General features: G+C 42.6%; 1 protein-coding gene across 1 annotated transcript in view; it reads left to right on the forward strand.

Annotated features, from left to right (window-relative positions):
• Window positions 1-22,187, forward strand: part of CLSTN3 (calsyntenin 3) — a 91,502-nt gene that overhangs the window by 63,747 nt on the left and 5,568 nt on the right. Inside the window, exons 9-16 of the mRNA XM_069243028.1 lie at window positions 4,521-4,683; window positions 8,781-8,831; window positions 9,144-9,301; window positions 10,375-10,523; window positions 11,932-12,158; window positions 15,504-15,677; window positions 19,001-19,146; window positions 20,452-20,587. Of these exons, the coding sequence (XP_069099129.1) occupies window positions 4,521-4,683; window positions 8,781-8,831; window positions 9,144-9,301; window positions 10,375-10,523; window positions 11,932-12,158; window positions 15,504-15,677; window positions 19,001-19,146; window positions 20,452-20,587 (1,204 nt within the window). The remainder of the gene's footprint in view (window positions 1-4,520; window positions 4,684-8,780; window positions 8,832-9,143; window positions 9,302-10,374; window positions 10,524-11,931; window positions 12,159-15,503; window positions 15,678-19,000; window positions 19,147-20,451; window positions 20,588-22,187) is intronic.

Consider the following 22,187-nt stretch of genomic DNA (forward strand, 5'->3'; position numbering starts at 1 on the left):
CCTCTTATGCGTCAAGGTTCACCATGACCTCCTTGTCTCCCAATGTTCTTTTCCTTTCATTTGTCAATTATCCTATTTTACACCTTCATCCTCCCTTATCTACTAATGTCCTTTCTCTCTCTGCTCCTCTCCTTTGTACCTACCAATGGCCAAAGCCTCTTCTCCTCATCTACCAAACTTCTAGCTCTTTACCTTTTCAGTGTACCATATCCTCTCTCCTTCCTATCTACCAAGGTTACTTCTCTTTTCATCTCCCTTTCCATATCTACCAACAGTCCTTGTCTCCTTATCTACCATGATTTCATGTTCTTATCTTATCAAGGGTCCTTATCTGACTCGCCTCTTTTTATCTCTACTCTCCACTGGCTTTCCATTCTGTTAGTTACCCACTACAGATCTTGCTTCTCCTTCTTGCCTACTAGTGTTAGTGGTCTATCTTTCCCGTTCCCAGATAAAGTTTCTTCTTTTTCATCCTCATCTTTTCCTGTTCTTGGGAGTTTTCAACCTCAATCTCATAATGTCTGCTTTCTCTCAGTTTAGTCAATGCAGTGCTCTTCTCAAACTTTATTCTTTCATCTTGCTTCTTTTTCTACTGCCGTTCTTCTTTACTCTCTACTTGCTTCTCATCCATCCGTCTTTTACTTTTCTCTCAGCATTCATGTTTTATGCTTCTTTCTTTTCCCCAGCTTTCCTACTTAATGCATGTACATTCTGTTCCTAGTACCTTCCTTTGTTACTCCCCTTTCTTTCCTCTTTTATAACCTTTTCGGTGCCCCCTTCCCTGATTTCCATTCTTTTTAAATGAAGTATTTCTTTGTTTGTCAGCTTCCTTTTTACCATTCTGTCCTTCTCAGTCACATGCTCCCCATGCTTCCCGAGTATCGTTCCATGTCTTTCTATGCCTCGTTCTCTCATTCAATGCAAATCAATGCAAATCAATTCAATGTGCCTCAATACATGTTTATGAAAAAATACCCATTACAACAGTAGTACAAAAGAATCATAAACAATCTAATCAGACAATAATTAGTTATTAGTGTAAAATTTCATTCAATACTTCGAAAAAACTTGAATTAAAATATTATAAAATATTATATAATCTAATTAAAAATAGTTATAGTTATAGTAGGTAAATCTACTTTCAATCTTGTTTGCTAATTTAACAGCAGTAAATATAAAGTGTCCTAATGTATAACATTGTCGTGCAGTGGATAACTGCTATAAAAAAGAAAAGCTGGTCTATAACTCGTAAAGTTCTTAAACCTGAGCACCAACGACAGAAACTCGATCCACATAGTTTTATAATAGCAGTTAAGGGAAATAAAACATCGGTGTCTGATAAGAATTATTATCACAAGGGCCAAGGATGAGTATTTCAGAATAGACCCAGCCTTTGGGAAAAGATGACATCTGATGGATGATGCTCATTCTAAATCTCGTAAGATTTCACTGGTATAGGCAGGAGAGCAGGCTTAAATATGGCTCCATTCTTGGGGCAGTTTTTAAAAGGAAATATGATCTGATTGAAGATTTACTAACTTTGGTTTGTTCCATAGTTAGGGATCTTTAATCTAAAAAGGCTCTTTTAGCCCAATTCTTGTCTACCTTTGCAGTAACCTATTAGGTGTCTTAAAATCCTTGATACACTAATTCTAAACATCTTGTTCTTAATGTAGTTTAGTTGGAATTTAACACTGACCTTCATGCTCTGAGAATCTGTAATTATTTCATGGTTTAGGGAAGTAGTGGGTTTGGACCAAATTGAAAAAACTGAAATCTTGCTTTCGTCCTAGAGGTAGCCTAGGCCGAGCGCCTCATGGCCAGACAAATGGGAGAATTTTGGGATAACCCCAGAAGTAATCAAACAGAATCTATTTTATTCTGTTTCTAGAGAAGACACATTTGACATTCTCCATGTTACAGCGCCATATAATAATGCTCTCTTTTAGAATTGCTCAGCATATGAGCCAAAGGTTTACCTACCATCCTTGAGGCAAAATCAAAGAAAGGTTTTATGAATTAAATGAGCGTCATTCTTCCATAGAAAATTGGACCACTCATTACTATTTTCTAAAACTAAAATATATAAAGTTTGCACTTCTTCCAGGAGTTTGCTTCTTATAGAAACAATTTTTGTGCATTAACTTTGAGGTCATGGTTAGTATGTAACGTTTAGAAAAAATGTTACCTAAGTTTAAATAATCCATGAATGTGATATAAAAGTCAATCAATCCATTTGGGGTTTGAGCCATAAGGTTGGCATCAACATACAGTAACTTAGGATTGAATTTTTGGTCAGCCATGAGTGTCCAGGTACTTTGCTTTGGAGATACTTTAATACTATTTGTATAAAAAGCAAGTATGCCATGACAGTATGGTACTTTACCTAACTATTATTAATGCTTTAATTAAGAAAATAAAAGGTCATTCGGGAGGATAAGACTATCTGAGTCTCTCCTAGAGTCCAAGGCTATTAATAAGATCTGCACATGACAAGATACTAAGTAAATAAACTTGTGGGGCATTATTGGAGAAAACAAAAAGATTATTTAATAAATCATAAGAGTTAGCATAATTGTAAGTACCTAAATCCATCTGGAAATAGGCTGACATAGAGTCCGTTTTCAAAGAAAGCCAAAACATCGCAAACAACTATAATGTTTATGGGACAGAAGACACATGCATTTATTTTCATAGCATAATATTGCATAGAAGGGTTGGATTAAAAATGTTTCATTGATGACAACCAGTCAATCTATTAGTTTGTACAACACGCTCAGTAACCCATACTTCCTAAGGCATCTTAGTAGTTAAATCGGAACATATTTAATTAAGGAGATTAAATCATACATTATGAAACAAAGTCATACAATATTGTGTCGAACTCAACTAAGTAACCTTAATCTTGTAATAGAAATTAAGAGACTGTGATTGAGGCTGTATTTTTGTTGATTTTCTGAAATATAAAAGACACATGCCTGTGGAAATCTTATACACCTAAAATAAACATGCAGTTTTCAGCAGGATTTCATAAATGATTGTTACTAGGTCCTAATAAGGCTAACTGAAGCTTGCCTAAATTAGCCATTATTTTCTGGCAAATTAAAACTCTTTAACAATATCGTCTGACAAAAATATAGTGTCCTTAATATCACCTCTAATCATGTCTCCCCATTGGAATCAATAAAAGAATGTTTACATCCATTAGCACAATATTTTTGAAAATGTAAACGTAAATGATATTTAGGCCACAATATTGATATCAAAAATATTTTTGGAGTAGATAGTCTGATGCACAACCAATTAGATTCTCTGGGCAAAGCCATCGTTCATGAGCCACAAACTTAGCACATTCACCACCCAGATCCAATCTCACTTTTGCACATAAATTTCTATGTATGTGCTTCAGAACCCCAGTAAAGGCCTGATCCACACCCATTTTGTTCAAGAATTAATCATAATTTGATCATTTTGACTCCATCACATACCATGATAATATCCATGAAATCTAAATGGAGGAAGCCCCGGGAGTATGCAATATATATGTTTATCAAAAAATATAAGTTAAGTCACTGTTCCCGGACACACCCGGAAACCATATTGGGATTCACCTGGATACCCTTGTACTGTACCCAGGACTGTGTTCATTTCATCAGGATGCAGTCAATAAACTTAATGATAGAATCAATAAGAAAACTTGTCAGTTAGCATCTTATGTCTCCCTTATCACATTTCTAAAAATAGAAGCTAAAACCAGCATTTAGCAAACTTAAAACAGGGGCCATTAGTCTGTGCCATATTTAAAATGACATGTAGCGATGCCTTCAGGGCCAAGTGCCTTGCACAAAGGGCTATTTCTTAAGGTATCCACTTTTAATGAAAAACGCATTTTTCGTAAAGCTGCACCCTGATACTTCAAATAATCTTCCTTAATTTTATAAATACTAAAGAAGTGATTTACACAGGAATCTGCTGCTATGTATAATGCTGAACAGCGTCTATCTAAGTTCCAGAAATTTGCTGAATCTGTCTGTAACAAGCATTTCCTAAATCACCCATACCTTCCCTCTGGGTAGATGAGAAGCTTGTTCTTTTTCCCTTGCTTTCCCTAACCACACCAGAAACTGTAGACACAATGAAAAGATAACTCTTCTTTAATATCAGTTGGTTGACTCATCCTTTAAATAGACAAAGATAGAAGACTTTAAGGCTCCACCACTCAATGCCCTACAATATTAGGATTGCCATCTAGCAGCACTGCATTGCCTACTTTTTTTGGGAACATTTTGACAACTTGTCTTTGCTGTCCTAATATTGCTTGCATCTGATTCCATACCATTTATTGTCGCTTTAGATTGCTCTTCAAAGTGTCTACATGTGCTCCTGAATGTCCCTAAAAATAGTTTTCAAAATATGGTGGGCCTATTTCCAGTTTCTCCTCCTTGGCCCTCAGATATTTTCTCCATCTAAGCCCATCTCGTTGATTCTTTATCTTTCCCTCCATATATCCTGAATTCCAGGTTTGCGACGATGAATGGCACCACTATGTCCTGAACCTGGAATTCCCCACAGTGACGCTGTTTGTGGATGGCGTGTCTTACGACCCAGCACTCATTCATGACAATGGCATGCTTCGCCCACCCAGGCACGAGTCCCGGTTGATGATTGGAGCCTGCTGGATAGGTAAATATCTTGACAAATATCTTCAAAGGGCACCACCTGCCATGTTAGGGATTTTGTTGTGTGGTTACTATGTGTGGGCTGGCAAAGCTGTGACAAAAACAAAGAACTTGATGTTGAGGTATGGTGAAGTGAAGGGCTGCACAGAGATAAATGCTACTGTGTTGGGGAAACAGGCCATGACAAGTGAGCAGGTCACTTACTTGGGCATCAGCAGGTCTTTTTTTCAGTGAGTTTGCCACTTCCGTGAATGTTGGATGGTCACTTCCTGTGACATAGCCACTTCCTTGAATATTTACCTGTCTCTTCCTTTGAGCAGGTCACTCACCTGGGTGCCGGCGGGTTACTTCCTGTGAGCGGTCTACTCCGCTGGGTGTCAGTGGTCAAATTCTTATCAGACACTGCACTTCACACCAACATGTCACTTTTTGTGAGCAGGCCAAGCCCATTAATGCCATTCATGATGCCATTAAGGGGTAACAGCTGCCCCTTGTAACCCCTGACTCAGACGTGGCAAAATCAGTGCCAAGAACATAGGGGCAATGTGCTGTAATGGTCTTTGAGACTCTGGTCTCATTCTTTGCTGCACATTTTTATTCAACTAATAGTGAATAATATTCTAGTATTCACTATTAATTGAATTAAAAATAGACTACCAGGAGGTGGAACAGGGCCTTCAGTTAGTGCTGAGGTAAGGTAAAAAAATATTTTAAATGTATGTTGTGTTGGTGCTTGTTTGTGAGTGTTTGTGTGAGAGAGTCCTTGCATAAGTTTGAGGATTTGTGTATGTGTATGAAAGTGAGTGAGAGTCAGTGACCAGTAGTGAGAATGAGTGTCAATAAATATGAGTGAGTCAGAGTGAGTGAGAGTAAATGTGACTCTAAAAGTAAAAGTGACTGTAAAATGAGTGAGAATTAATGAATAAGAAGGAGCGTTTGGGAGTTTTAGAGTGTGAGTGAACATGAGTGTGAGTGAGTGTATCTGTGAGTGAAAATCAGTAAGCGTGAGTAAGAATAGTTGAGAATGACTGAGAGTAAGAGTGAGTGCAAGGGAATGTGAGAGTGAGTGAACATGAGTGAGTAAGTGTGAATGAATAAGCAAGATCGAGAGATTTAGAGTGAGTGAGAATAAGGAGAGAGAGCGATAATGAGGGAGTGGGAGTAAGAGTGACTGAAATTGAGCATAAGTATGAACAAGTCAGAGTAAAAACTAATGAGAGTATGAATGAGACTAAATGAGTGAAAATAAGAGTGAGTGCAAGAGAACAAGTGAGAATGAATAAGTGAGAGACAATGTGAATAAAAGAATGATAGTGAAAATAAGTGTGAGAGGGTGACTGAGTGTGATTATTCATGTCGTGTTTTGTTTTTAAGTCTACTTCTGGCCTAGGCATACTGAGGGTAATCCTTGGATTATAGAGGTAGGTATGGTAAAATATTGGCACTGGAATTCTTAGCATGTCAGGCACCTTTGAGAAAATACTGACGCTGGCATTCCAGAGGTAAATTTTGGCATAATAAGCAGAGTGGGTACCTCGGTAAAATACAGGTACTGGCGTACCAGAGGTAGTTCTTGGCATAGGGGCACCTCTAGAAAAACTTGAGAAAATTCTTGGGATAAGAGGCATCTGTGCCATAATGTTGGTAGCATAAAGGTGGTAATTCTTGTCATAAGGGAGGGAAGTATGCCATTTTTGCAGGGGGACAACCATATTGAAATGCTGGCCCTTACACACTAACAGGAATTTTCGACATGAGGGTCACTCATGGTATATGGATGGCATTAATAGCAAACTTCCGGAACTGGCATATTGTGTGTAATAGTTGCCTAAGGAAGATACCCATGGCATAATTGGGGCACCAATGACAAAATGCTGGACCTGTCACATTGGACATCATTTTTTACATATGGGGGACCCGTAGCACATTATGAAAAACAATAGAGGCAACTCCTGGAATGACTTAGGGCCACTTCTACTATTTGCTGGTCGCAAATCTATACCAGTATTTTTGTGACCAATAAAGATTTTTAAGAACCGAACTCTGTATGAATAGGTTGACGCTTAAAATCCTATTCATAATGGGTTGGAATCTGACCTACCTCATGCATTTTAATTAGGTAGGTCGTAAATTGCAACCCGCTATGATTTGTTGTCATCACAAGAAAGGCGGGTCGCGGAGGGTAGCAGACCAGCAGGTATGTGATTGATTTTAAATAAAGCAAACTTGTTTTTAAATGCAGCTTGTTTTAAGGGAAAATTAGGTACATTTACCAAATTACTAAATGGGTTTAGCACATTAGAAAAACACGTTTGCTGGTCGCAAACCCTGAGAATTACCAAATTGCAGGGTTGCAACCATAAATGCATTCGTACATTTGCCCCTTGAATATCTAATGAGTGCAATTACATAGCTTATGGCTTTTCATCAAATTTAGAAGAGGTCTGGTTCACTTGTGTTGCTCGTATGCCAGAACTCAGGACAAGTATGACACCCTACTACTAAGATGTCAGCACCTTCATATAGGTGGTGTCTAAAATAGAAATTTCTCTATGCGGTATTGTTATATAAGTCATGAAGTTATTATGGTACTTTAGCAATATCAATTGTCATCAGGATTAAGGTCATGTGACATCACTTCCTGGGTCGTATGCCATATGATGTCACTTCCTGTGGCCATTTAGGTTAGGGTGAATGTAATGTTAATTATTTCACCTCTAGCATTTTGGTGAATCAATGTCCATGTTGTCAGTGGGCTATTTCCTGTTACAAAGATTATCCTCCAAATTTTAACTGTACCACTTCCTGGAGCAACCAATATTCTTGAATATTATCAATACAATTCATATATGTTGCCCTCTTATGTGGGTATTTGCAGATTGTTTTTTTAACAGATCTTTACCAGAAAGTCAAGAGTTCCAATACTATAAAATGCTTGTTCTCCTTAATGTCAAATCAGGCCTTTTCCCTGAATGTCAGCAGATGACTTTTAGTGACCACGTTGTTACCTTTAAGGCCCCCATGTATTTTCAAGTGGGAATGTCACTTCTTTAATTGGGGTCCTTCCTCTGAGGATTCCATTACTCTTAAAATCACAAAGTCAGTTTTGAAAGCCATCTACCTCCCTGAATATCAATAGATAACTTCCTCTAAGTGGCCATAACCAAAATATCAAAGTTTAAGTTACTGTGAGCAGGCATCTTCACTGAACCTCAACATATTTTTCCTACGATCAGGCGACCACCCTGAATGTCAAATGTTTATTTGTTGTGCGCAAACCGCTTTCGAAAATGTCCTAGAGTAACTTTTTGTGATTTAACCACTCACAATATGTTGGAGGATCCTTTCTTGGGACTGGTCAATTTCGTGAGATGAAAGCAAATCACTTCCTACTTCCTCCAATGTAATAATTTAATTTCCTGTGAGCTAGCAATTCCCAAGAATGCCACTCGCCACCTGATCTGAGCGCACCACTCCCATCACTTTCTGTAGGTCACATCCTGTGAATATCAGCAGTTCACTTCCTGTGCACAGACATTCCCCCGGATAGCGGCTTATAACTTCTTCTGCAAGACTGTTCCACTCAGAATATCATTGAGTCACCCAGCGTGTGCAAGGCACTTTCCTAAATTTCAGATGATCTCTTCCTATGTGTAGGCTCTCCCCTGAGTATCAGATGGTCAGTTAATGGTGCTCATCATTCCCCAGAATGTCAGTCACTCACTTCTCTTTTAAACTGTTTTTGCTATTTTAATTGTAGGAAAGACTTGCTAGATGAACCAACTTGCCTGTGTGTTGTTTACACAAAGCCACTGGTTTGTTTTCCCAGACTAATATGTCTGGATATTATCCTGATGTATCGCGCCATGTCATTACAATGTGAATCAGTTATGACTGATAGACCTCAGATGGTTCCTTATAACCTCAGATCCAACCACTCCTCCATCACGCCCCTTCCCTCCCCACCTGCAGAGGCAGGAAAAGAAGTGACAAAGAGTGAGTGCAGATTTGAATTATGTTCTGTGGTATATTACAACTTTACCAAGAGATGCATGGTCCCTCAATCCTTTCAAACATATCAAAAACATGTTTTTCTTGCAGATGAGAAGAAGAAAGACAAGGTCAACGAGAATTCCACTGAGGTGTTGCAAGGTGTGTGGAATGCTGAGAAACTGGGGCCACATCCCTCTACCTGCCTGTTCTGATCCCATGTTTGCCTCCCTGACTGGTTACTTATCTCCCCCTTATGTCTCTAGTGCTTCTGTCTCCTTCCCTAGCAGTCCTTTCCTTGGTCCCTCTCTTCTTTTGTTTCCCTTCCTTTCTCTCTCACTAACTAATTAACTTCCTGTAACTTCTACTTTCCTCTTCTCTTGGTTCCTGACCACTCACACACCCCTTTTTTCCCACTCAGTTCCTCTTCTTCCCCAGGCACACCTTTGTTGAACCTTCTTGTGCTGTTCTTAGGTGACACGCGGCAGATTCAGCGGTACTTCCACGGCTACCTGTCCGGCTTTACAGTTCGTCCTGGGAAACTGGAAAGTCGAGAAGTGATAGAGTGCTTGTACGCTTGTCGGGAAGGGCTGGACTACAGTGATTTTGACAGCCTAGGGAAAGGAATGAAGGTAACGTTCCTTCGACTATCATCAAAAGCTTGGAAACTTCCAATTTCCTACGTGAATTGTTGTGTAGTGTGTGACTTGCTCTTTGTTTACTTTGGGGTCAATTTAGAATTTGGTGAACAGGGTACTACACAACATATGTGGTGGAGTACCTTGTCCGTCAAACCCTTGGTCGCCCGCTCTATTATGAGTCAGGCATCCGAATATCTTTCTGGCAGCGCTGCCCAACTTGCTCCACTGAGAGAAGCTTGCTCTAATGGGCCGATGGGTAGGACCCATCAAACTAAGCACACCAGACTACTTGTCCTAGAGTAGACCGTCAAGTGTATTTTGTTCTGTCCATCACCGGAACGAAAAACCTGGTGGTACCAAACAGAAAAAAATGACCCATACACCCTCAGAGATAACTTTCAGGGTGTGGGGTCAATAGTTTTTTGTTTTTCAATAACAAACACTCACTGACCAAACTTGCAGTTCCTTCAAAGGAACAGCCGCAACAGCACTCCCTCTGAAGGCACAGGGATCACTACTGGACTGGTCAGGAGCTCTAAATATGGTCAGCATTATTCTGCCAGGGTGACAGCGGTAATGACCTCAACCATTCTGGCAAACAGGCAGGCCGCCTGCCAAATTCTAAATCTGCCTCTTTGTTCCGTCTCTACATGCGTCTTGCATTTTTTTCACATCCGAACACACTTTTTCCTTGGGTGTGCATAACATTCAATATGCTTCTTCTTCCTTTCTCTTTAGTTTTCTATTTCTTGAAGTGGTTTCTTTTTGCTTGTGTTCAAAGCTTTGTTTTCCCCTTTCTTTTTCATGTGCATGTTCTAGCTCTCTTGATCTCCTTGCTATCTTTGCATCTCTTTTCAACTCATTCTTCCTGTCTTTCCCTTTGTTCATATACCAATTCCTTACTTTTCGCTTTAGTTCCTTGTTTTCCTCTTTCGTATTATTTCCCCTTGTCATTCCCACCTTCTCAGTTATTTCTAAGTTGCTACAATCCTTCCTCTGGCCTTTCTTCACCCACACTTCTTTTGATTCAACTTTCTCTCTCCAACCTTGGTACCCCCTTGCAGGTGCACGTGAACCCCTCGCAGTCCTTGCTGACTCTAGAGGGGGACGATGTGGAGACCTTCAACCGAGCGATCCAGCATGTGGCCTACATGAATTCCCTTCGCTTCGCCACACCTGGGGTGCGACCTCTGAAGCTCGCCACAACAGTCAAGTAAGTACAGGGGAATATTACCCAATCACTGAGACCCTAACACCAGTAGTGGGATCAAGGAACAATGGAAAGTGAGAATAGACACAGCAAATCCCATTACTGGATATTATCCATGGGATAATCTGGAGAACAGAAGGTAGGAGGACAGGGCCCTTAAAGAAATGTGAGCCAATGTTTAGAAAGAATATCAAGGGAGAGAAATGAGGTCACTGAGTGAGGGAAGGAGTCAGGGAACAGGTGGTAGAACGCATAAAGGAGCAACAAAGAGATGAGGGCCAGCAGAGAGGTTGGGGGATCAGAAATAAGTGAGACAGTGTTACAAAGAACCGAACGTGAGAGAGCGGAACCAGGAGTGAGAACAACTGAAGTTGGACAGTCAGGAAAGGGAAGGCAAAAGGTGGTAGCAACAGGGCCAGGCAAACAGGACGAAGACCAGAATAAGGGGAAAAAAAAGAAGTAGGGAGAGAAGGTGGCAACACATACGAGGATAATCAAGAGCCTGGGAGGAAAGACTAGAGCCAGGCAATGTAAAGTAGAACTAAGAAATAGCATCAGACGAAGAATTGGAGCAGAAACAAACAGTAGGAACAACAAAGATACAACAGAGGAAGGAAGAGCGAAGGAGATACTAAGACGGAAGACGATAACAGCTAAAAGAGGAAGGGATAGTGCTTGAAACAGAAACGATTACAGGATAAGAACAATACAGGAAACAACAGAGCAGGAAACATGAGGATCACCATGATGAAAGCAACAAGAGAAGGGCTAGAGCAAAGCTAGTAAGAAGCAGGGTATAGGACTGAGGTACATAGAGCTAGAGACCAGGATAAGACCAGCAACGTTAGGGGGTAGAAGAAAAATTAAGTGAGTTATAGAGCCAGGAAATAGTCAGGAAAACAAGTGGTGCAACATACAGAGAGATGCAAAGGTCCAGGGAACAGGAGAAGACCAAGAGCATGAGAGGTGGATTAGAGCTGAGCTATAGCATGTAGAACCGGGAATAAGTGCAATACATGGACAAATAATGGCGGGAACAGGTCTAGAAGAGACTGATGTGTGTGACTGATGAAACAATAGAAGCAGGGAACAGGGTGGAGAACAATGGAACAAACAAAGGAGAAAAGAAGCAGAAGCATATAGAACTAAGATGACAAACAGCAAAAGAACCACGAAAAGGGGAACAGAGTTAGAAATAGAGTGGGGAAACAGACAAGAGACTCACCAGTAAGGAGGTGAACAAAGTAATAGAAACAAGGAACAAAACAACAGCCATATGAATGAGTGAGGGGGGCAGACCCAAGAATAGGAGCCTCATATCCTGCAGCAGTTCCCACCCAAACCTCCTCTTGTCTTGGACTTTATAAACATCTCTTTCTCTCATTCTTCACTTCAACATTTTCCCTGACAGGTGTTTCAGTGAAGAGTCCTGTGTCTCCATCCCACCGGTGGAGGGGTACGTGGTGGTACTGCAGCCAGATAGCCCACAGATCACGTTGAGCGGTAACAACCACTTTGCCCGCTCTGCGTCTGAGTTTGAGACCCCAGAGGGTGTGGCATTGTTTCCGGAGCTGCGTATAACGTGCTCCATCTCCCACCAGGTGGAGCCCAGGAAGGATGACGGCTGGTCTGGTACAGGTAAGCAGGAGTCATATTGTGAAGCATGAAGTCACACCACAGTCTAGGAAGTCACACATCTAAACATTATTTTATACCAACTGGTAGGGCGTAACACTCTCAAGGTGCGTCTAGTTCACATTCTTTCTTCTCTACTGTTCCTTGCTGATCCAACATAATGCTGGTCCCTTTTCCGATCTTACATTGCCTATTTCCTTGTATTTTGCTGGGCTTACATTTCAACCAGGGGCTTTTATAGAGCAAGGCACAGGACTAGGTGGCCACCGTGGGTGCCACAATCAAGGGGTGCCAGATTGTCACTACAAGCAGCAAATATTGTCCCCACAACAGAAGGGGGAGTTGGCAATTACCTCACTTAACACTGCAGACGTCTTGCATAAGCACTTATAGCAGACACTTCTGCCTGAACAATGAATTTATCTACTTACCTGATAAGTTGTCATTATATTGCTAGACTCGGCTTAGCATTAAGGCCTAACACCCTAAGCATGAATTTCCTTTTCTAAACAGTACCAAATTCTTTAGTCTTCCAGCTTTACCTTCATAGACACATAACCTATTTCAAATAATTTCACCACATGTCGTAAAATACTCAGTTTCTCAACTCCTATGGTGAGCGTTCTGTTGTCTCAACCTGAGACAGATATTCCACTTCTTTGCGACGCCATTCTTTTCTATGGCACGTTTGCTTTCAGCTTGACCGATGATTTGGGGTAGTGTACCCATGAACCTGCTTTTCTCTCTTACTTGCATACTAGGACCCCCAGTCTTGCTATGAGTATTTCAATTCACGTAGGCCTCCTGCCAGTCTTCAAAACCTATAAAAGTTTTTGTATTGCTTTTCCCAACAGGCTACATGATGGCATATTAAACTTAGGCACTTCTCCCATCCTTATACAAGAACTCTTCAAAATCATGTTTTTATCACTAGCAAGTTCGTTAACTGCACCAAGACTGTTTTTTAACAATAAACCACAAATACCTATATGGAGGCATGAATATTCCTGAGTTATATGTCATTACCATCAGATGTCTTTAATTGTTCTGCCCATGGTGACACATTATTTACAGTGGTATCATTTCTGCTTTTGTAGAATGTTTTTCTAATCCCAAAACTGTTAAATATATATTATAAGAAAACACCATTAAGTATTAAACTATTAGCTCCAGTTGTGAATGTGTGGGTGAGATTTCTGCAGAATAAATTGTCCAGAGTATAAGGTGAAAGGACAGTTTACTGGCTTTTGCACATATACCAGAGAATATATCGATCTTATGTTTCCATTCTTGAAATTTTTAGACTTAGGGATATTAAATAGCTTCCATCTGTATTCTCAGGTCTCGTGAAGGTGTGTAAAACTGGAAAGCCTTTTACAGGAATGTGGGAGCTTTTTTTGTTGGACATCTAAAAACCAGATTCGATTCCTCAAAATAAATCTATCCTGAACCAGAAACCAGGGAAATCTTATGCGGACCGCTCACCTGTAGTTATCATACTCGTTCAAGCCAGACATAACCTGATTGATACATTCTGTGCCCTGTGAAGTCCTAATGTACAACAAAACCTTACAACCATCAAGGCAGGAGGTGACCCTGGCCCCTTCTGCCAAGTGCTGGAAATCATTGAGAGTGAAGGAACGAAACACTGGACTTTATAAATACTCTGTTAGATATAAATATAACACTCTGTTGATCAGTAATTTAGGATCAGATTCTACTGATGTGTACAATTAGATAGCTCTGTACGAGGGAGTTTAAGTCTATAGTTTTAACCGTAACTCTGAAACTACTACAAATCAGCATGCGTAATGTATTAACATCTCCAATCAGCTAAAACAAACATCAAAATTACTATGATGAGCCTTTCCATGCTTCACTAGACCATGTTTGCCAGTTAAGATAAACATAACAACATTTTAAGATGGTTTACTGAGCACTAATACCATTTTTCATTTGTTTTGCAATCAGATGTCTTATTAATCCAAACATAAGATTTTATTGACTAGAATTCTTAATGTTGTTGGTCAATATGATCTGGAGTCTAGTGGGTATCTACTGTATTATCTCAGATCAAAATACTGTCAGTGGAGTTTGTTTAATTGTCTTGATTCGGGATAATCATCTAGCAAGATTGGAGAAATGTATTTTCTAAACCACTGATCAAATTTAACTTAGACCTGGAATGCTTAATACATTCCATGAGTATCTGTGCAAACTTTTCTCAAATTTATGAGTCAATTTAGTTGTTTTGAGATTTGCTACATACATACTGCCACCTTGTCCCAAATCATTCTTATCACTAAGGTCCACTTTTGTACAATGTCTTTTTAATTGGGTACAAAAGAATTACTCATATCCATCATATTAAACACTATGGTGGTCATTCTGACCCTGGCGGTCTTTGACCGCCAGGGCGGAGGACCGCGGGAGCACCGCCGACAGGCCGGCGGTGCTCCAATGGGGATTCCGACCGCGGCGGTAAAGCCGCGGTCGGACCGGCACCACTGGCGGGGTCCCGCCAGTGTACCGCGGCCCCATTGAATCCTCCGCGGCGGCGCAGCTTGCTGCACCGCCGCGGGGATTCCGACCCCCCCTACCGCCATCCAGATCCCGGCGGTCGGACCGCCGAGATCCGGATGGCGGTAGGGGGGGTCGCGGGGCCCCTGGGGGCCCCTGCAGTGCCCATGCCACTGGCATGGGCATTGCAGGGGCCCCCGTAAGAGGGCCCCTACATGTATTTCACTGTCTGCTGTGCAGACAGTGAAATACGCGACGGGTGCAACTGCACCCGTCGCACAGCTTCCACTCCGCCGGCTCGATTCCGAGCCGGCTTCATCGTGGAAGCCTCTTTCCCGCTGGGCTGGCTGGCGGTCTGAAGGCGACCGCCCGCCAGCCCAGCGGGAAAGTCAGAATTACCGCCGCGGTCTTTCGACCGCGGAACGGTAACCTGACGGCGGGACTTTGGCGGGCGGCCTCCGCCGCCCGCCAAGGTCAGAATGAGGGCCTATGTGGGCTCTTATCTACCTTATGGCAGTTACCGTTTCATTGCCAAATTTTATTCATAAATCCCACCAAGGGTTCACCTCCACTGGAAGCATTCTCTGAATGTGAAGGTTAAGTGGTACCGACATGGATTTCAAGAGTATTTGTAATGGATAGAATTTCACAATAGGTCATGAAAACAAATGTAAGAGCAACATCATATCTCTATGAATGTTACATTGGTGGGTGAAGTGGGTTATGTACCACTGTAGTAGTCTTGGTTGTGGTTGTGCATTCCCTATGTCATGGGACAGTGGGATATGTGACCAGAATTCATTGGTTTTATTTTTTGTTCCTTCACAGTAACGGACACTCGTATGTCAGATGAGATTGTCCACAACTTAGATGGCTGCGAAGTCTCGTTAGTTGGAGATGACCTGGACCCTGAGAAAGAAAAACTGCTGTTGCCTGATGTGGCCAGCTTGCAACAAAGGGGGCTTGAGCTGATCAACACATCTGCCTATGTCTCCGTTTCAGGTGAGGTCTACCAAACTTCTTTGAACCATCTGTTACGGGCACGGTGACCACTGGTTGCAATTTCTACCAAGCTGTCCAGTGAAGGGCAGGCGGACAACACCTTACTTCGACATTATGGGCCTCATTATTAAAGTTAAATATACACTTTTGAGTAAGTTTACTACCTTTCGGTATTCGCAAACTACCTGTGGAGTTTTACAATGCCACACTCCCTATAGTTCTGTGTGTGGAGTTCTCTGCACCCGGAGACTCTGCAGTCGGGGAGGAGAATTTCACACACATAAGTATAGGGAGTGGGGAGTTTGTGAATACTGAAAAGCAGTAAACTTTCACAAAAGTGCAAGTTTACTTTTGTGAATCAGGCAAATATTGTCGGTTTTGCTGTTAGTTATGGTCTTCGATTCCTATATCCGCTGCCTCGTTCAGGAGGATTCCATGGTGCCACATAGGATCAAACATCTTACCGTTTTCATACCTTTTATGGAAAGAATAGGTTGCACACTATAACCCTCCATGGTATATTTACAAGGAGCCAGCAATGACAAAGTCAATGCCACAGCTCCAAACAATGCCTCCCACATGGGCAGCAAAAGGTGGAAATATAACAAACACTTGGTTGGGTAGGTTAACTTGTAGGTAGCCAAACATACTACACTTTCCAGGTGTAATTCACAACTAGCAAGTCAAAGACCAGAGTTACTTTGTATTTATTGGAAAGAAGGGCCTTAACAACAGAAAGGTAAGGTTCCCGGGCCAGTATGTCACAAATGTGGATGGTTTTGGATAAGAAGGTGTTAACCCTGATGCCCCCTTTGGTGTTTCTGGCACCGCCTTTGCTGCTGCTGGTCTGAGGCCATGAAGACTGCAGCAGAAGAGGAAGTAAACAGGGCTCAAGGACCATGTGTTGTTCCTTGTTCCTTGTTGCTCTTTCCATTAGCCCTCAGCAGCAAATGAGAGGTTGTAAAGAAGCAAAGGCTGTGCAAGGATTCAACTCAGGATGTCTTTGGAATTCAAGGAACTTGTTGCCTAACCTGCCACTACCCGTGCCACTTTTGTGAATGAGCATCTGTGGCAAAGATACTTTACAAAAGCCCCAAACAACTCTAAGAGTATTGACAAAGTCTGCAGTATTTCCTTGTAGGAAAAGGCTGCATATACAGTAACAGCAGGGAAGATGAATGAACACAGTACAAAGAGGTGAAACGGGAAGAACGCTCACAATAGAAAGCTGTTTTTTCTTTGTTGATGTTGTAGCAGTCCTCTACCAGATGAGATGTCGCTAAATTTGATGTAACCCTGGGTAGCCAAGACATAGCTAGCCAAAAAGCATAGCTACTAGGAATGCCACACAGAAAAAGGAATTTATCATATAAGAGGATCAAAACTGAATCACCAAAGAAAGGGAACTATTCATAGAAGTCATGAGCAGACCTCCAGGATAGGCAGTAGTGACAGAGGTCCAGGGTTAGGATCCATGCTATTGTACCTGATGCTCACTCAGGGGCAGACACTATGCTATAGTATGTGGCGGAATCTTCAGCTGACCTCATTGATAGTACCTGATAGAGTCCCCATCTGCATTCACTCAGGGGGCAGAGCCTATGCTAGAGTACCCCATGTGATCTTCAGCTGTGTGTACACTCTGGGACAAGGTCAATCCCGAAACAAATTTCAGCTGCAGTCACTCAGGAGCAGGGGCCATGTTATTTTTCATGATAACATCTCCATCTGTATCACTCAGTGGCAAGTCCACGCTATAGTGTCTGATGGAATCTGTGGTTACATTCACTCAAGGGCTGAACCTATGCTATAGCAAATGTTAGAATTGCTCGCTGTGCTCACTCGGGACAAGGTCAAGCCTGTAGTACCTTATAGAATCTCCAGCTGCAGACACTCATGATATAGGGCCTGATTACAACTTTGGACGAGGTGTTAATCCGTCCCAAATGTGACGGATATACCACCAGCCGTATTACGAGTTCCATGGGATATAATGAACTCGTAATACGGCTGGTGGTATATCCGTCACTTTACCGTCACTTTTGGGACGGATTAACACCTCCTCCAAAGTTGTAATCAGGCCCATAGTGTCTTAGGTTATCTCCAGCTGTGCTCTCTCTGAAACAGACAAGCCTAAAATACCAGATAACATTCCCACCTGCACTCACTCAAGAGCAGAGTCCATGCTATAGGACCGGGTAAAACGTCATCTGCACTCACTCAGGACCAGAGTCCATGCTATGGCACCTGATGGAATCTGCAGCTCACTCCCTCAGGGACAGAGTATATGCTAGAGCGCGTGTTAGAATCTCCAGCTGTGCTCACATGGGATCAAGATCGAACCCATAGTACCTTATAGAATCTGCAGCTGCCCACAGTCAGGGTAGAGCCCATGGTGTTGTATCTGACAGGTTCTCAGGGGAAGAGTGCATGCTATAGTGTGTGACAGAACCCCAGCGACACTTATTCGGGGGAGGGTCCTTACAAGAGTACCTGTTAGAATCTCCATCTGCTCTCGCTCCGGGGCAGGTTTGTGCTAGAATATCTGAAAGGTCTGCAGGTGTGCTGACTCAGGGATCGAGTCAATGATACTTTATGAGATAGAATGTCCACCTGTATTCACTCAGAGGCAGGATCCATCCTATAGCACCGGTTAGAATTTCCAGTTGTGCACCCGCTTGGACAAGCTAAAGCTGATAGTACCTGATAAAATCCCCAGCTTCACTGACTCAGACCCAGGATCCATGCTCTAGCACCTATTAGACTCTCAAGCTGCACTCACCCAGGGGTAGGATCCAGGCTAGAATGTGAGATAGACTCTCTAGCTGCAATCACTCAGACGCAGGATCCGTACTATAGCACCTGTAAGACTCTCAAGCCGCACTCACTCTGGGCTAGTATCCAGGCTAGAGTATGTGACAGCCTCTTTAGCTGCAGTCACTCGGGCGCAGGATCCATGCTACAGCACCGGTTAGACTCTCAAGCCGCACTCACTCTGGGGTAGGATCCATGCTAGAATGTGTGATAGACTCTCTAGCTGCAATCACTCAGACGCAGGATCCATGCAATAGCACCAGTGGAACTCTCAAGCTGCACTCACCCAGGAGTAGGCATCAGTTAGAATTTCCAGCTGTGCTTACTCGGGGACCAGGTCAAGGCTATAGTGCCTGACAGAATCTCCAGCGGCACTCACATAACGATTTGGTACATCATTTTTGGAGAGGTCGCAGTCATGTTTTTCTCTCAGCGAGAACGTTCACCAACTATCAATGAAAGAGTCACGGTAACCTTTCTCTCACAAATATATATTTTTCTATTGGCAGGTGTGGAGACTATAGCGGTCTATGAGGAGATTTTGAGACAGGTGCGCTACCATATCAGCCATGGAGTGGCGCTGTACGAGAGGAAGTTCCACCTGTCCTGCACCGAGATGAACGGTCGGTACTCCAGCAACGAGTTTACAGTTGAGGTACTTTCCAAATATCTGTGATACTAATAATAATGAGGGAGGGGAAAAGGGGCAGGACCAAGCTTTATCAGAAGAACATTGGGTATAAGAAATGAGCAAGCCAGTGATAAATGAGCATGGAGACTGAACTCCCTTCATAACCCGGGGAGGGAAATCCCTCGAGGGCTGTGTCCCATTGGACCAGTGGTTTAAGCATAATCGTTTTGAAAATGTTTTTTTTCCAGTTGAGCCATCTAAGATCAAGGTGATTATTTGCTAGATTCACAAGTTGGCTCATCTATAAAATTCTACATTTTGGTCCAGGTCAATTTGATGGACATCCTGTTGGTTCAGCCACAAAGTCAGTAGGGTAGACATTTCAGTTTGTTCAACCAGGCCGGTCTGAGCCAAAGCCAGTGCAAATGGTTCACTCATCCGGCTTAGGATGATGGAGAGTGGGGATGGGTGATACACACGAGTTAATAGGGTAGATCTCTCTGAGGCTTCAGCTATGTAGGTCAAAATAAGCGACATTCCTGTGTTTCAGCCAGGCATGCTGGGATGACAGACATCTCCCTTGGTTCAAGAATACTGATCACTAAGGTAGACTTCTCTGTTGATTTTGCCATGTGGACCAGGATGATGGCCAGTGCAAACTTTTCAAAGATAAAAAACATTCCATCCCTGGGAGCTCAGTTATGGAAGTAAGGTTTGTGTACATTGTGCATGGGAAAGTAATGCAGGTCAGCTTCCAACACGTCTCAGGAAGTTTAGTAATATATGGCACACATCTCTGAGCCAACCACCAAGGTTTGAAGGCATGGCTCTTGTCTTCAAACCTCACCAGCTATTCATGGTTTCCCAGAGGAAGACTGATATGCAAATCTTGATATTTCCCGACAGGCTTTTACCTACAGGGTGCTTGCATTTTGTGAGGAACCACAGACTGCCTGGGAGCATGGGCAGCTGCCGTCTCAGGCAGTGGTGGGTGCTACTGCTGATGGCCCGGGTGGATGGCAGGCTTTTACTCTCTTACAACCCATGTAGGTTTAAATGCTGCTGAGCTCATGCACCATTCAATCTTCCTGAGGACCACGCAATATATACACTGAGTTTAATAACAATAAAAACCTGCTTTATAGCTCCAAGTGATGCCTTGCGATGAACATGTGCTCTTCAGCCACATTTTACATTATGTTTCATATAGTCAGTGAAATGGAAGGAAGCTGAAACTCAACTAGCACGAAAAATAGAATCCTGTAACTTAATCCTCTCTCTTCTTCTATTACCTCCTCCAGTTCACTTGTCTTTCTTTTGCCTCTGCAGGTGAACGTTCTGCATAGTATGAACCGAATCGCCCACCCAAACCACATGATGTCTTCCCAGCAATTTGTGCATGGAGGTCACCAACTGCCCCCTGAGCTCTCGGGGCACAATCTGGCAAGCACTCACCGCAACTCCAGTACGTGATCTTGGCTTGAGAATTGAATGTGCAGGGATGGGAATGGAGGTACCAGGTACTCGACTACAAGTGAGAGTGGCATTCTTCTACAGACGTGGCTTGGATTAGTTGTCTCCTAAGTGGCATGTGGTGTCCTAGGGGAGGTACAAAGATTTTGTCTGATCTAGATTGGACAGTGTCCTAGGGGAGGTTTGGAGCTGGTACCTTCTGGTGACAAACTACCCTAGGGGAGGGTTGGACTAGGTGTCTCCTCAAGGCGATGTGGTATCCTCCAGGTGACAGGCTATTCTAGGGTAGTGTTGGAGGAGCTGCCTTCTCTAGGTTGCATGTGGTCCTATTGTAGGTTTGAGTAGGTCATGTGGTGACCTCCATATAACACACTGAGTTAGTAGAGGGTGACATTAGGTGTCTCTTCCAGGTGACATTTGGTCCTATGGGAGGTTTGCAACAGGTTTCTTTCCGTAAATGTGTCCAAGGGAAAGTTTGGAACATGTGTCTGTTCCATGCATCATGGTGAAGTGGAAGATGTTTGGAGTAAACATTCCCTCAGGGTAATGTTTTGTCCAAGGAAGAGTTACAGAAGAATTCTCCTCTAGGTACCCTGTCGACCATTTGGAGCCTAGTAGACAATAAGCTTTCTGTGGATGGAGCCCTCATTGTCTCCATTGACAGGAAGATTCACAGCCTGATGGAGTTGGGGCCATTGGGGTATAGGCAATACAACGCCCATCCTCATTGAGGTGGCTGGAGTAATGTCCTTTTTCATGTCTGTCATTTCCAGGTAAAACCAGGTGGTGAGGGACAGAAAAAAATACATAATAACCCCATACCCTGGGAGTAAACTCCCAGGGTGTGGGGGGGTCATTAGTTGTTTTTTGTTTTGTTTTTGAGAAAAAAAATCTGCTTTGGGAATTTGTTTCTGAAAAGCAAAAAAAGTTTCAGTGTTTGATGAACAACTGTCAAAACTGATAATGTCTGCCTACAGAACTTTTTGTATCTTGAAGAGAACCACCGTGATGGCTTTCCGTTCAAGGAACAGAGATGACCACAGGGATGGGGGCCATCTCCAAGTTTGGCATATAGTAATTTGTCAGGGTGGAGAAGATAATGTCCTCCGCCACTCTGACAAAAAAGAGTACCATCCACCAAAGCCCTAATCTGGCCATAAGATTCTTACACATTTTGTTTCGCCCTATTCACACATGTTGGTAAAATAGCAGTTTTTTGTGGCTTCAGTGCCCTCTTTTGGAAGGAATATCAGACCCGATGTTGGCAGCCGCTCCCAGGAATAGCAGACCAAATGTTGGCATTTGTTGATGTTTGCATGTCTAGGAAATCCCTTGTTAGTAGCCATTAGCATGAACTGTGGAAACTACCATAAACCAAAAGCACACATAGCATGCTCTTTATTAATAGGCTGATCCTGTTTGTTGAGATTGCTGGTAGAGCTGACATTATGTTGGTCGCCTTTGGCAAGCGTAAGAAACCCTGGGACGGCATTGGTTTGTTAGGCAGAGCACATTGTATATTGACAGGCAGAGCATTGCGTTTGTTGGTAGATGCTAGTGAGCAGATTGTCAGCCTTTGGGAGGAAACACAA

This window comes from Pleurodeles waltl, chromosome 7, assembly GCF_031143425.1.
Source record: "Pleurodeles waltl isolate 20211129_DDA chromosome 7, aPleWal1.hap1.20221129, whole genome shotgun sequence".
NCBI lineage: Eukaryota > Metazoa > Chordata > Amphibia > Caudata > Salamandridae > Pleurodeles > Pleurodeles waltl.